The sequence below is a fragment of the Dromiciops gliroides genome, chromosome 6, assembly GCF_019393635.1.
Source record: "Dromiciops gliroides isolate mDroGli1 chromosome 6, mDroGli1.pri, whole genome shotgun sequence".
Taxonomy (NCBI): Eukaryota; Metazoa; Chordata; class Mammalia; order Microbiotheria; family Microbiotheriidae; genus Dromiciops; species Dromiciops gliroides.
The window spans coordinates 7,060,088-7,076,645 of NC_057866.1; the positions used below are offsets into that span (position 1 = coordinate 7,060,088).

The following is a 16,558-nucleotide window of genomic DNA, read 5'->3' on the forward strand; positions in this document are numbered from 1 at the left end:
GGCCAAGTCCCTGAACCCCACAGCATTTGGTGCCACTCCTGCAGAGAAGGTGCCCAGCTGCATCTAGTGGATAGAATTTCCTTGCCCTGGAATCCCCTATGCAAGCATAATCCAGGTCTAGTCCTTAGGCCCATCATTTCACTTGTATACGAGTTTCTTGAGAGCAAGGAGCATGCTTTTGCCTTCTTTGTCTCTCTACCTCCTACCACAATGCCAGGCACACAGTAAGTGCTAATAAATGTTTGTTGATGCCTGCGGGACAGGAGTCTGCTGGGACAAGGAGTTGGGATCCCCTCAGGAAGAATGAAGAATGCCTGACTCCTGGGTTATTTTTCTATTTGAACCTGAATTTTCACACATTGGATTTGTACATGATGCCAAAGGGCAAACATGTGCACAAAGTTCACTCCATTCTCCCATGGTACTCCAAGATAAAATGAGAGATGCCTTCTCCTTAAACACAAAGAAGCCAAGGCACTGCCCGATGGGGCAGCCATACTTGGTGGCGTGGGGAGTGAAGAAGCAGAGGTGGCTGCAGCCCCCATTCTTCTCTGCCTCAAGAGAGAGCTGGGTCCCCCTGAAAGGAGGAGAGAGGAGACTCCTTCCCACCCAGGGGTCACCCCGCTGTGCTTCCACCAAGAGGGTGCCCATTGAACCAGCCTGAGTGAGTGGCTGACCCCGCCTCCCACCCTCCACCTCCCACCCTCCTCCTCACCGATGACCTGGGCCACATTCACAGCTTTTAGGCCCATCAAGTCCGGCAGCTGGTCGATGATGATGTCACGATTTGCTTTGACCTTGTGGACTCGCTCAATGCTACGCCTCTGCCAGTCTGTCCAATAGATGTAGTCCCCCAACAGGGTGAAGCCAAATATATGGGGGAGCTTGTCTTCTAGGAGGGTCCTTCTCTTTGTGCCATCAATGTTGATCACCTAGAAAAGGAGATGACAGAGGAAAAGCCATTTTAGGACAGCAGGTGTGACTCAAGTCTCCTTGTAGGGATGCCTTCCATGGGCATCAACCCAGCTTAATTCAATAGGCATCTATTAAATGGCTATTGTGTCCCCTGCCAGACCCAGGGGCCCAAAGGCAAACAATAAACAGTCCCTGCCCTCAAGGAGTCCCTGCACACAGATAAATGAGCATAATGTATATGCTAAGGAATACTGATTCAAGATGGAGAGCTTGGTAATAACTGGGGAGAGGAACCAGCAATGGCCTTGTGGAGGAGGTCACGGCTAAGGAGTGATTTGAAGGGAATGCTAGGACACGGAGGTAAGGAAGGTGTCCATTCTGGGCATGGGAGGCCACCTAGACCAAGGGACAGAGTTTCATTTCTAGGGAGTTGCTATCAGGCCATTTGGATGGAAATGGAGAATGTGTGAAGAGAAGAATTTGAAATAAGATCCCAGCAAGAGACAGGAGTCATATTATGGAGAGCTGTAAATGCCAGGCTGGAGATCTCATACTCTATCCTAGAAGCAAAAGGGAGGGAGTCATGCTGAGTCTCTGAGTACATGGTGAGAATGGTGCTTTAGGAAAAGCAAGATGGCGGCCAAGGAAGAGACACTTCACTGTAGTCCACCATCTTGTCTGACCCACATCCATTCAGTCACTCACTTATTTGTTCATTCAATCATTTGCTGAGGCAATAACAGTGAAAGGGGCACTAACTCTGGAGCTAGAGGAGCTGGATTCAAATGCTGTCTCTCTCCCCTACTACCTATGGGATCCTGAGCAAGCCACTCAACTTGTATCTCAGTTTCCTCATCTGTATAATACAAGGGTTGTACAACAGGGCTTTTCAGGTGGATGACAACCAGATATCCCAGCTCTAGACTGGGGGGGGGGGGCTCGACTCAAGGGGTTCTTTCCTGGTCTCTGGCAATCAGCCAAGATGCCACTAATAGACACATACTGGTTCCTGGATCTCTGGAGACTTAAGGGCTAAAGCTTTTTGGTGAGGAGTCAAGTAGAGATAAAAACCATCCACAGGGGATAAAAATACAGTCAAACATCAAAACCCAGTTTAATGAACTGGTTGATGCAGAACGAGAGATAAGGTGTGAGTTAGTTTGGGGATGAGCGCAAATGTTCTCAGTGAGGACACTTGAGCTCCCTGGCTCTTTGAACAAATGAGATGAAAGCCATTCGGCGCCGCCAATCTCAAACAGCTGGATCCTATTTCAGGCTCATTTGAAAAGAAACAAATAATCCATGGGGAGCATGAGACTTTGGACACGAGAATAACAAAAATAAGGACGGCGCCTCCATCCTCGGCAACCACCGCAACACTCGGTTTCTGAGTCCCCTGGGGAAACCGCACCAGATTGAGGAGGGCAACAAACAGCTGGCCTGGACCTCTGGGGTGAGTCCTTGGCCACGTGGTCATGAAGGGCATGTGCTTGTGAGCAGGGAGAGGGAATCAGACCCGAGGTCATGGAATGAGTGCAGGAGGTGGGGTTGGAGTCCTCGGTCTGACTGATGCTGTCTAGCTACTTGACCATGGCAAATCACAGAATATCAGTGAGCCTCAGTTTCCTCATCTGTGAAAATCCCTTCATGCTATCTCCCAGGCCTGTTGGGGGAGTAAATGCAATAAGGCCCCTAGAGCAATTTGGAAACCCTCAGACTTTATTACATGCAGGTCAGCTAGAATTATCATTATTACATAGCATAATATAATTGCTGCAGTAGATAAATGATCCAAGGACAGGAACAGGCAATTGTTAAAAGAAGAAACGAAACCTATAAACACCCACATGAAAAATGGCTCCAAGTCATTAGTAACAAGAGAATTGCAATTTAGAACAACTCTTGGGTTTTCACTTCATGTCAACAAGACTGGAAAAGATGACAGAAAAGTCATGGCAAACAGTGAAGGAGCTATGAGAAGGGAGAGAGAGCAATCCACAGCTGGACCAATGGATTGGATCCAATTGTACTAAAAAATAATTTGGAACTCAATTAGAAAAGTCACTAAAATGTATATGTCCTTTGACCCAGCAAAGTGACTACTGGGCATGTGCCCTCAAAGGAGGCTTTAAAAAGAGATCACTATGTATAGTCAAATACTGGTAACAGAACTTTTTAGAGTTTCGAGGAACAGGAAGCAAGATGGTGCCCACTGATTACAGAATGGTTGGACAAACAGGGGTATATGAATATAATGGATTGTTAGTTCACTATTGGAAATTAGGTAGGTGAAGAGTTCAAAGAAACTGGGAATGACTTTTTGAGCTGATACAGAGTGAAGCAAGAAGAACTAGGAGAGTAACTTAAGCAATGGCCAAAATAAGACAGAAGAAAAACACGATGATCAACTGGAGAACTCAAAGCAATGCAGGGCTCGATGGTGCTTCTGGGAGACTTGTGACGAAGCAGAGCTGTTTCCTCTCAGGAGAGTGGATGTGACCCACATTGGGAGACACGGCCAATGTGTTAGTTTGTTTTGCTGAACTATACCTCATTACAAGGGAGGTTTCCAAGGAGGGAGAAGGGAGGGATCATTGGCAAGCAAAAGTGATGGTTTTTTTTTTTTTAAAAAGAGCATTGGGAAAAGATGTATACACAGTCTCCCACCACACACACTCACATACATGTCACACTTACACATACACACCACAATCACAACACACATACTCACACACCATACACACACACACACACACACACACACACACACACACACACAGCATGGCCTTAGAACCAGCAGGATCCAGGTCCAAGGAATGCCTGTGGCACATATTAGCTATCGGACTCTGGGTACTTAACCTCTCAGTAACCCAGGCAATGCTCAAAGAAGAGTATGGTGCTAACAGGAGCTGGGGGGGGGGGGGCGGGTCTTGCAAATCAGTAAAATCACAGGTTTGATCCTATAACAAAAACAACGACAGATCGCTAGATTTACACTTTATAGACAGATGGATCTACAACTAAATATAACAAGAAAGGTCACCGGCCACGGGGGAAATCAGAAAAAACTTCATGGAGGAGGTGGCACGTCATGATTATAGATTTGGAGTCGGAAGGAATGTTAGAAGTCATCAAGTTCCCCATACCACTATATACACACATTTTGCAGATGAAGAAACTGAGGCACAGAGTGGTTATGTGACTTGTCTAGGGTCATATATCTCTTTTTAAAACTATGTTTTTAAATTTATTTCATTAATTTTTCCCCGTTTGTGTTTTTATTTTTAACATTCATTTTTTTAAAATTGTGATTTCCAAATTCTCTCCCTCCGACCCTCCCTCATGCATTAAGAAGGCAAGCAATATGATATTAATTATACATGTGAAGTCAGGCAAAACATCTTTCCATATTAGCTATGTTGCAAAAACACACACGCACACACACACACAAGCAAGAAAAATAAAGAAAGTGAAAAGAATCTGCTTCAACCCGCACCCAGAGTTCATTAGGTCTTTCTCTGGCAGTGGAGGGCGTTTTCCAGGGATCGCACATCTCTTAAGTGTCTGAGGCAGGATTTGAAATCCACTCCTCGTGACTCCAGATTAGCTGCCTTACCCATTACACCAAGATACCTTTTCACATGAGCTGCATCTTCCAGGATAAGGAGACTTTCCTGGGTAAGTGAGCTCAGTCTTCTCATGGCATTTTCAAACCCTTCGACTTTCAAAGAGGCCACAAAGGGGCCTCTGGACCCGGCTCCACTGGCATCTCCCTGTGCCCAGGGCCATCTAAGTGGTGCTTAATGAACCCCAGTTGGGTTCAAGGAAGCTGGACTGCATGCAGGAGGGGCTTCTAAGTCTCTATGGTGTGTTTCTCACTTGCTGGTTTGAGAGTTGTGCTAATGAGCCACGGAGGCTGAGTCACAGGCACCCTCCGAGGTGCCAACTCTGCCCATGAACATCAGCATCAGACATAAGAAAATAGGAACCATCAAGCCATTCGATCAGAGAGGCTGTCACAGAGCTTGGGGCTGGACGTGACCTGAGAGATCACTTAGTCCAAGCCCTCATTTAACAGATGAAGAAATTGGGGCCCAGAGAAGGGAAAAGATTTTCCCAAAGAAGTTCCCAGCAGAGCTGAGATTTGAACCTTTCAGAGTTAGCAGGCTACAACAGCCAATCGAACCAAAGAGGCCCCCAAGGATCCATTGCCTTTGGAACTGAAGACATTCTCCTCGTTCTAAATGCCAACAACATAGGAGTTCAAATTGTTATAAGGAGAATACATAACAACCCCCCCAAACGACACCAAGGCCCTTCTGCCTCCTGCATCAATTTGAAAACAGCCCTTCCTGATCTCTGGCCACAGCGATTACTGGAACCGATTAGCAACATGTTGGCTGGAAGGCTTGGAAAGAATCAGGAATGCAAAGGACGGCTCTGGGCTGATCCATTTCATGAGAAAACAAATGAGCCTTCAACAGTCGTCTTGTGAAACATCTCAGTGCACCTTGACAACATCCAACACATCTGGCAAAAATAACATTTCTGGAGACAAGACTTCCCCATAGCTTGCTTGTGATGTGGGACATCTGTCTGGAACATAGGTGACTTCAATCACTCAGGTCTGGCCTAAACATTTTCATGGGGGGGTTTTGAGTTTTCTGGACACTCCTGGCCTGACCTTTTAAGGAGCCCTTTTCCAAAGGAGCCTTGTTTCTTGAACCATATATCCCCCCCAAATTCTAAATGGATAAGCATCATTAAAAAAAAAAACCTAGGAAAATACAAGAAGGTATCTTTCAGATCTGAGGTTGGGAGAAAATTCATAAGCAAAAAAAAAAGAAAAAAAGAAAAGAAAGATGAGGGAAGAAAACAATTTTTAAAAAAATTTATAAAATTTAAAAGCTTCTACATGAACAAAATCAAGGCAACTGCAATAAAAAGAAAAACTGTTGATTGAGAAAAAATGACACTACATATCTTCAATAAAGGTTTGCTAGTCAAGAAATGTAGGGAACTGATACAAAAACATAAGGGCAAGTGAAGTTTATGCATTTGTTCAGGGTAACATTTTTAATTTTTTTACTTCTTGAAAGATTAGTAGTTTGAAATAGAAATGTTAGAGATGGGGCAGCTAGATGGCGCAGTGGATAAAGCACCAGCCCTGGATTCAGGAGGACCCGAGTTCAGAGCCGGCCTCAGACACTTGACACTTACTAGCTGTGTGACCCTGGGCAAGTCACTTAACCCCCGTTGCCTCTCAAACAAACAAACAAACAAACAGAAATGTTAGAGATTGGTAATTTCTTGGACTTTATTTTCAAGGTGACTTAAGTGTAAGAACAATTAATCACAAATACCTAATCAACAAGATTTTAATGGCCTGGTCAATAGCTCTGAAAAAAGTCTGAATCTTAAGAACTCCCTTTTCACCCTGTTAGCTGAGACTTGCCTTAATTTAACCTCTATTTCATAGAGGAGCATACTTTTTTTTTTTGCTGAGCCTTTACCTACTCTGTCCTTTTTCCTGCCCCTCAGTCTCCTCCTCTGTAAAATGGGCCTAATGAGATGATCTCAAAGGTTCCTCCCTCTCTACCAACCTGTGGTTCTCTATCACTCCTCTCTCTTCTCTCTGTCCTTAACTGTCTAGCCCCTATTACCACCCTCTCCACACCAACTGCCATCATTGCATGTAGGTGATAAAATTTCACTCCCAGGGTTTGGTGCTCTGTATACAGTAGGTACTCCATATGTATTGGCTGAATTTGTTGCTTTCAAATACTATATCTTGGCATACACAAAAATGAATATGCTCTACCTATGAGCTTAACTCCAGGTTGTGCCTGTGCTCACGGATGCCACACCCCTTCTCTGCCAGGTGAAATTCCTTTCACCTTTGTATGTATCCCATGGGTATCTATTTATATACACACCGCCTTTCCCATTCAGCCAGGAGCTCCTTAAGGGCAGGGACCATGTTTTGCCTTTCTTTGTGTCCCCAAGCTTAGCCCAGGGTCTGAGGGCTTCATAAAGGCTTAAAGACTGAATCCAGCTCCTTTTCCCGCAGAAAGTCTCCTTTGGATCCTCCTGAGTTACCTCTCCCTCCTCAGTTTCCACACAATACTTTGCATTTCTTCTGCCTTTATCAAATACCTGTGGTTACGTGAAGCTCCTCTCTACTAGTATCCTCCCCAAGAGGGCACGTCTAGCTCAGTCTGGTAGCTGCAGAAGGGATTCCTGTTTTAAGTATGGGTTGCACTGAGGACCTGGGAGGACCCTCTCACTTCCAGGGTTCGAGATTCTCTTTTCCCTGGGGTTCCACTAAGTGAGCTGTTTGAAGGTTGGGAAGAGCTCATCAGGTTAAGAGAAGCCAATATCTGTGCTCCTTCTCAGATTCCAACATAGGGTGAAAAAACACTCGGCACCTGTCGGGTCTAGTACAATGAAAGCTGAGACAAAGAGCCGTGTCGTGAATTCCAATGTTCTTCTGGTGACGTCAGAGGGCCAGCGGTCATGGAGTACAACAGTTGCTGGCAGGACTAAATTGGACGATCACCCGAGGGACAATGGAGGAAGCACAGGGTAAGCGTAAGCAGCCGCCACACATGAGGAATTATAAAGGAGAACCCTGGAGGAAGGGGCCTAAAAAATGGGACGGTCACACGGCAAATGTGAGAAGAAACCCCTAGACACCCCATGGACTTTGTGGGTATTCTCAAAATGTTAAGACAACTCAAGGAAGGCCCCCGGCTCCCTGGGGAAGCTCCAGTAGAAAGCCAGGCAGGAGAAAAGGAGGGTTATGAAGTACATCGTTAAGAGGAGACACATACCAATAGGACCATGGGTCCTTAGGCATAGGGGAAGAAAGTGGACTTTATGCTACCAAATAAGTTCCTAGAAAGTTATCCCTAAATGAAGTTTCTTTATAGCACGTCCACCTTTTTTTTTTATTGATTTGTATTTAATAATTAAATTGTGGTTCTTTCAGAGGAAAGGAGCCTGAAATCTCCAAATACAACTATACCCCCCTCCCCAAAAAAGGGAGCCAGCCCTTTAAAACTCATGATATTTTCCCTTTTGGGGGGAGGCGTGGAGATTCATCTCAACAACTTAGAAACACTGAACACTTAAGTAAAAAGAATGCAATGGAGTTGCTACCAGGCCTATACCCTAAATAAATCAAAGAACTGGAAACTGAGGCAATGTCCATCCATTGGGAATTTGGCTGAACAAGTGAAGGTGAATGAATGTGATGGAATAATAGAGAAGGTGAAATGGATAGTTTCAGAGAAACCTGGGAAGACTTGTAAGAACTGATACAGAAGAGAGAGAGGAGTTCCAGGAAAACAATTTATAGCAAAGTTGTAAAAAGTAAACTTTTGAAAGGCTTAAAGAATTCTGATCGAGGCAGTAATGAACCCCCAAAGGTCTGATAATAAAAGATGCAGAGAAAGACACATTTTTGGACTTGGCCAATATGGGAATTTATTTCATTTAACAAGGCATATTTGTTAGAATGGTTTTCTTTTTCCCTTTTTTTTTCCCCAGAGGGAAGGGGAGGCAGCAAGAGGGAGAAATAAATGCTTAATAATTGAAAAACACTGAAATTAAATTTAAAAAGTGCAATGGGGATGAAGTATCCCAGCTTCTAAGAAATCCCTTGTACAGTATTTCATGCGTAGACAAGTTCATCTCTTTGGTTGCCCAGATCCTGTTTTCTCTCCAAATGGACATTTTTATCTCTGCAGATCTGTTGGGTTTGGGGTTTTGCTTTCCTCTGCTGGTAGGTGTCAGATCATGGGAACACCAATATATTTTTATCCACCATAATCCGTAATTCATCTCAGGTCACTTACTCACACTCACCACCAGCACTGCGGCTCCCCACTTGTGTTATATTATCTGAAAGGGGATCCCTGTGACGACAGGTTGTCTATCAATGGAGATCAGCTGCTAGAGGTTGGACCCAGCCCACAAATGTTCTGGCTGACATTCCTGGCAGGGGGAGAGGCCAGCAGCAGGGCAGAAGGGACCCACAGGGACTTCAGTAGGGAAAATGCAAGGGGCTCAAAGGGGACACTCTTCCTGGGAAATGAAGGAGGGGAACTCCTTCATTCCAGCATTCACAGCTAGAAGCACTGGGGTCCTTTTCTAAATAGCAGGCATGGATCCCATCCAGTCAGACCAGTGCTCAAAGGAGCAGCCAAGGTGGATGAAGAAAAAGACTCCAGCCCAAGCCTTCTAAGGATCAACAATACATGGTTCTTGTCCATTCCATGGAATCTGCCCATTTTCTCTTCTAAACTCAAATGACTTCATAGGAAACTGTCCATCAGTGTCGGGGGTGGGGGGAAGGGAGGGAATAGGCATTTCTATGGTGCCTACTATGTGCCAGACATTCTGTTCTTCTTATTTGATCCTCAAAACAAAAGCCCAGGTGAGGACTATAATGATTCTCACTTTAAACAGAAGTTAAATGACTTTCCCAAGGTCACACAGCTAGTAAATGCCTGAGGCCAAATTGGAACTCAGGTCTTCCTGATTGCAGGCTTAGCTGTCTATCCACTGCACCTGCTACAAGGGGCCTTCCCTGGGCCCCACCAGAGTGACTTTGTGTAGACTTATCCATATAAACATTGTTCCCCCCACCACTAGAATGTAAGCTCCGGATGACACGGACTAGCTTTGGTTTTTTCTTTGTATCTCCATTGCCTAGTACAGTGCCTAGCCTGGCAATCAAGCAAGCAATTATTAAGCACCTACTGCAGGCCAGGTAGAGCAGCTGGGTGGCGCCACAGTTCACAGAGTGCTGGGCCTGAACCAGGAAGACTCTTCCTCCTGTGTTCAAATCTGGCCTCAGACTCTTCCTAGCTATGTCACCCTGGGTTTCCTCTGAGTTTCCTCATTTGTCAAATGAGCTGGAGAAGAAAATGGAAAACCGCTCTAGTGTCTTTGCCAAGAAGACCCCAAATGGGGTCACAGAGAGTCATGGCTGAACAACATTGGGCCAAGTTCTGTGTTCCCCAGCTCTGGGAGGTAGGTGCTACTATTATCATCTCCATTTTACAGATGAGGAAATGGAGGCAAGGTCCTCCCGACTCCAAGGTTGGCACCACGTCCACTCTGCCATCTAGCTGTCCAAGTAACAGGATCAGAGATTTTGAGAGTGCAGGGGCCCTCGACAGTCTCCCCTCTAGCCCATCTGACAAGTGTGCATTTAGGGTTCCCCAAGGTGGGGGGAGCCCACTGCCTCCTGAGGAAGTCCCTTCCATACTGGGATGGGACATCATTAAGTAGTTCTTCCCGACATTGAGCCAGAATCGGCCACTTTGCAATTCCTCCTCTCCCCCCACCCCCTCCATGACTCCTCCTTCCGCCTTCTTGGGCCAAACAGATGGAGTGTGACACCTCCCTCCACAATGTCCTTTCCAATATGTGTCCTCCCCTCCAGGCTAAACACCCAGAGTTCCTTCACCCAGTCTGCCTCTGACATGGCCTCAAGACCTTTCCCCATCTTCTTCTGGTCACTCTCCAGCTCACGAACATTACTGGACTGTGGGGGCCAGAACAGAGCATTTCCTGCAGATGAGGTCTGGCCAGGGTAGAGGGGACAGGACAGTCACCTCCTGATGAGCACGGTCATCATCACTGACATATTCCTGGTGTGTTTGGAGCATAAGAAGGAGGACGGAGAAGGAAACTGGGAGCCAAGCAGGGGTAATCAATCCACTCACACTGATGGTCACACAGTTAGTTATGAAGTGCAACAACAGGAAATGGATTCTGGATCTCTGCCCCTTGAGTCCATGGCTCTCCCTTCTTACCGCTTCACTAACAGACAAGAGAACAATTTCTATCTAGGCTCTTCTGGGAACCCAAGGCTTCAGCCACTCCCATTATGCCCTACAAAAGGCCTCGCCACTTGGCTGAGCTCCAGAGACTTGACCAGTTAACTCTGCCCAGCAAAAGCTTGTGCAGCAAAGCCAGAGAGAGCCCCAGTGGATGAAGAGATGGCCAACTATCATGGCTAATAGGACATTTTAAAACTAAGTCAATTTGTGGCCTTCAGGGATGCTTGGGTATGGTGTAGTGGTCTCTTTATTTAAGTTTGAGACAACCACATTACAGAGTCAGGCTGAAATCTGCCATTGTAAGTGGTGGCGGCAGTGGTGTCCAGTCATTTCAGTTGTGTCTGACTCTGCTGGAGAGGGAGGGGGGAGAGGGAGAGGGAGGGGAGAGAGGAAAGGAGATAGGGATGGGGAGAGAGGGAGGGCAAGGGAGAGGAAGGAGAGGAAGAGAGAGGGAGAGGTGAAGAGAAGGGAGAGGGAGAGGGGAAGAAGGAGACTTGACTGTGGAATAACAAGGTGGCTGGTGTCACTGGGGGAGCGAGGTATAAGAAGACTGGAAAGGGAAGAGGGGGCAGATGATGGAAAGCTTTGAATGCCAAGCAGAGGATTTATTATTTCATCCTGAAGGCTGATGTTAATTTAGATGATGTTAATTTGTGGTTTCTAAGTCAACACATGATCAAAGGCTAACTGTCTCCCTCCACACTGAATACCTGCCTCGCAGCAGGGCTGGCACACATGGCATCTGTTGGCAATGAAACCCTGCATGGTGGCTGGCTTCTACCCTTAGCCAGACCTATGCTCTCAATCCTGAATGCATCCTCCAAGTCTCATCCCCCCCACACACAGGTGCCCATCCGAGGCAGCATGCCTCATGAGCCCCATATTTGCCAACCTTTGTTCTGCTCCCAAGATATCAAAGGGATTAAGGAACCAACTGGCAGCTGGGGCAACAATAAAGTGCCGCCCCCCAGCCCTCTTCAAAGAGAGAGCGAATGAGTTTATCATCACAGTAAGTCCAAACGTGTCCCCTTGAAGCCCAGAGCTTAGCCAGGCAGAGACAGCCCTCACATGAAGGAGATGGTTCTTGGGGTTTTTTCCCCTAATTGAAATGCTACAAAATCAATAGATGTGCTGCTGTGTGGCAGTCAGTTGTGTCTCATAACCAGTCGTGTCTACACTGTCCCCTAGGACTCTGGCCCATGTAGGGCCACCTGGGCTACCCAGTTATCATCTCTACAGTGACACCCCCAGAGGGATCCATCCAGGATCTGAGTGTATGTGTCTTGGACAGGGTTCTCACTACCTCCCAATGTAAGCCATTCCTCTCCTGGCCAGCTCTAATGGGGAAGGTGCTTCCTTTGACCCATCTTCACCCCTGCCCCATTGCTGCTAGTCCAGGCCACAAACCAGCCAAGGACTCACTGAGAAGAAGGGACCACCAGGGACCACCGAGGCCCTCATTTTACAGGCCCAGGGAGGGGTGACCCCCCATAGTCAGAGAATAGCAGAGCTGACTTGGGATTCTGGGTCCCCCATGTTGTCTGGCTCCCAATTCGGGGCTTCTTCTATTTGTCCCCCAGAGCCCATGGTGCCTTGCCCACCCAGCTGGACTAGTCACAGACAGGCGGAAGTGAGCCCTGGGACTGCTTGCCAAAGCACAGCTGGATACTTGTCTCCACAGCTTGGCGCTGGTATGGAAAATGCTAAAAATGCATCATCCCCAGCCCAGAATGATGGAGAAGTTACAGGAACTGGAGTTGGGGGAGCAGGTTTGAATCTTCACTGCCTCCAACCCATGGGACCCAGGGAGTTCCTTTCCTTTTCTTGGCCTCAGCTTTGTCCATCTGGAAAATGGACAGGCTGGCTAACAGTCCTCTAAAGCTGTCTCTTCTAGCCCTAATTCTATGACTTCATGATGCTATGGCCTGGTTGAGCCCAGCTCAAAATCTACCATCAACTGTGATCGTACAAAAATCTCCAGCAGTTATGAGTAAATGAACAGCTTTGGGAAACATTCTGTCTCCCAGCTAATGGTCTCACACATCTGTGGCTGACTGATGTCCAGCTAGAGGCTGATCCCCCATCAGGGTGATGTTTGGGGGCGGAGGGGAGAAGTGACATCAAAAGGCACCATCATCACTAGGCTCTGGCTCATCAATGGAGTCTCCTGGGGCAGTCTAATGGACCAGGGGCAGTCCCCACCTGCCCCACACGCCAAACGGGCTTCTAAGCTTTATCTCTACAGAAGTTCCCTCAGTTAAAGTCCAACCTTCTTTAAGAAACCTTTCTTTGGGGCAGCTAGGTGGCTCAGTGGATAGACCACCAGCCCTGGATTCAGGAGGACCTGAGTTCAAATCTGGCCTCAGACACTTAACACTTACTAGTTGTGTGACCCTGGGCAAGTCACTTAACCCCAATTGCCTCACCAAAAAAACAAACAAAACCAAACAAACAAACAAACAAAACAAGAATCCTTTCCTTGTCCCCCTTAATGCCAGCCTTTCCCCTCTGTGATTACCTCCAAGTTCTATTGGATTGGTAAAGCCCTTAGCACAATGCCCGGCACACAGTCAGTGCTTTGTGGTTGTAGGTGGTGGTATTCAGTCATTTTAGTCATGTCTTGGGGCAGAGATGCATTTGGAGGGGCATGAGGGGAAGAGGGGGCTGGGCCAGTTTAGATCTCCTTCCCTTCCTTCCTCCCCCTACCCCAAACATATAGGTAGAAAATGCCTGGCTATGGATTAATAATAAATTAAATAAAGCTGTTTCTGGCAGACAGCTGTCTAGATAGAGTACTAGAATTGATGGGTTTTTTTTCCTTGACAGCTGATACCTTTTATCTTTCCCATCATGCCTGGCCAGTCTGGATTCTTGTTACTAATAAAAACATTTCAATCAAGCTAGGCAGGACAGAGGCTGGATGTGGCCATGTTTGTCCTGCCTTCACTGTCCCCCACACCTCTCTGCCAGGGTGGGCGAGGTGTCTGTCATCCTCTCTTCTCCAGGACCCTTCCTGGTTTATAGATTCCTCAGAGCAGGCTTTCCTCTTAGTGACCTTTACATGAACATCACCTTACTTACTGGGGAGAGAACAGAATCATTTCTCCAAACTGAGCCCAACATACTGAGGAAGATCCCCCTCAGGTGGGTTCGGCATCTAGTTTTACCTAAAGGCAAATCTGGCTGCTCTGGAACAGAAACAAAGCCTCCCTCCCTGCCCCCCACTCCTCCAGCTACTGGATGCTATCCCAGCTGGTTTTACTGCACAGCTGTTGTAACCCATCTTCTCCCCCTGACAGCCAGTCCTGCCATTGGCGGAGCTGCAGCAAGTCTAAGAAAGATGTCTCTGGCCTCCTGACGTCATGATAGAGCACAGAACTAGGACAAGACCATTCGCCAAATGGACGCCAGGCAAGAACGTGGACAGACACTCACCCCCAAAGATGGATCGATTCTGAATAGGTCATGATTGAGGCATGAACTCACAGAGTTCGGGCCGTGGGGGACTTGAGACCTTCTCTCACCCGGTCCCATCATTTTACAAGAAAGTGAAATAGGGCCCAGAGATGAAAAGTCATTTCTCCTGTGGCACACAGAATGTCAGTTGCCAGGTATTCAAAAGCTGGGTGTCAGACGCTGAATCCACCGTCCTTTCCATCTTAGGCTCTAGACAAGTTAAAATGGCCTTGGGGTGCTCAAGTTCTAGGTCACTTTCAACACACAAGTCACAATCTCCTTGTGATCCTGGTGGCCCTAAATTAGTGAGCACAAATTGATTCTACATCAGAGACTTTCTTAAGCAGTGGGAATGCCAGTGGCTAGGGCAAATTCCCTAGACAACACTGGCCTAAGGTAGAGAGCAAACCAGGCAGGGAAAGCTACTCAAAGAATGTACAGATGCCAGTGTGAATAAGAGCTGATAAGTCAATCAGCAAGCACTTGTGTGTGCCATGTGAGGAGGCACCATGATCATAGAAACCCAAAGGACCTAATTTCTTCCTCCCTAGCAGCTGCTTCCGTTCTGTTGAATTCTTTGGGTTCTGGGTGAAATAGATCTAATCTAGAATTCAAGCAACAAGCACTTACTAAGCACCTACTTATTCCCTGAGCATTGTGATAAGTAGGGAGGCTACAAAGACAAAAACTGAGTGGTTCTTACCCTCAAAGAGCTTATATTCTGCAGGTGGAAATGACATTTAAATGCTTAAGAATAGATAGATAGATGATAGGTAGAGATAGATATAGAGAGATAGATGAGAGATGAGAGAGAGAGAGAGAGAGAGAGAGAGAGAGAGAGAGAAAGAGAGAGAGAGAGAACTAGATAGGTAGGTAGGTAGGTAGATAGATACACACACATAATGCATAGTAATTGTTTGGGTGGGGGAAGATTTGAATAGCTGGGGGTGTGGGGGTCAAGAAGGGGCTATGTTGGAAGTGGAGGATTCAACTGAGCTTTGAAGGCAGCTAGGGATACCAAGAAGTAAAAAAGCCTTCATTGTCCTATTTGGCATTCTTCTAGGTTAATCAAGCATCTCATCCCGTGTGTGTGTGTGTGTGTGTGTGTGTGTGTGTGTGTGTGTGTGTGTGTACAATGTGCCACAAATCAGACCTGGGGAGTCCAAGGCCACGGACCTGGTTTCCCCTGTAGTCTGCAGCCTGAGCCTCTCACTGCCTCTGTGACTGTAAATCAGAGCAGGGGAGGGAGTGATTCTTTGGCCCAGCCCACACCCCCAGAGAAGTTCCCTCTGGAAGGCTGACAGTACAAAGAGACCCCAAACATGTCGGGCTTTGGCAAGGCTCAGGGCAGACTCCGCTGAGCACCTAGAATAGGAAGGTGGGCCCTGCACAGCCTTCTCCTTTAAAGGTAATGTTCTCAGCTTTCACCAAGGCCCATTCCTGGCCCAGAGGCAGAGCCAGAGCCAGAGCGTCCTGGCTCATCTGCCCGAGTTCATGGCGACTCTCCCTTGGAGCAAATATCCTTGAGGAGGGGGGCCAGTTGCCCCCAAAGCCTTCTTTTTGTTGGCTTCCTTCTAGGAGGCTGCTCCTTTTCTTCTTCACCAAAAAAGGGGCCAAATCAGGAGCCCCTGGGGTTCTGACAGTTTCTAAGATGGGTTTAGGAATGGCAATTATCACAACAGATGTGCTTATCTGGGAAGCAAACGTCTCAAGTTGCTGATCCAGGACATTGGTGGTTCTCCCACTGCCAGCTTTCGGACAACTTGGGCTGTTACCGGGCTGGGATGATGGGGCAGCGCAGAGCTTGGCCAGTAGAGCGCCACCAGCCCATCGTCCTCTCTTGAGGAATGTGAGCTCCAAATTCAAAGAGTATCTCTAGGGGGACAGGGACCCAAACGTTTGTTTGAGTATGGCCAGCATGTGGGAAGTGCTGATTGTATTGGATCCCAGCCCCCCTCTCAGGAAAGCCTTCTCCTCTTCCCTCTAAGGAACCAAACCCAAAGGGAGCAGAGGAAGGAGAGAGGGGAGGACCTGCTAGACGAAGGCAGGTGGGGATGGCTCCTCCGAGCTCCAGAGGCTTGTGTGTATGTGTGTCTGAACTGATGATCTGTGTGGTCCTCTTCTGGAGCCTTGCTGGGGATCGTCTTCCCCCTTCTCGTTGGGATTCAAAGGATTTCCTGCTGCCCTGTTCTTAGCTAAAGAATCTTTTTTCCCCTTTTTCTTTTTTTTTTGTGGGGCAATGAGTGTTAAGTGACTTGCCCAGGGTCACACAGCTAGTAAGTGTCAAGTGTCTGAGGCTGGATTTGAACTCAGGTTCTCCTGAATCTAGGGCC

At 47.2% G+C, this 16,558-nt stretch overlaps 1 protein-coding gene across 1 annotated transcript in view; it reads right to left on the bottom strand.

The window, feature by feature from the left end:
• The window catches only part of LRP5 (LDL receptor related protein 5), a 155,702-nt gene that overhangs the window by 34,518 nt on the left and 104,626 nt on the right, over positions 1-16,558 (bottom strand). The window contains exon 8 of the mRNA XM_043972543.1: positions 716-932. Within this exon, the coding sequence (XP_043828478.1) occupies positions 716-932 (217 nt within the window). The remainder of the gene's footprint in view (positions 1-715; positions 933-16,558) is intronic.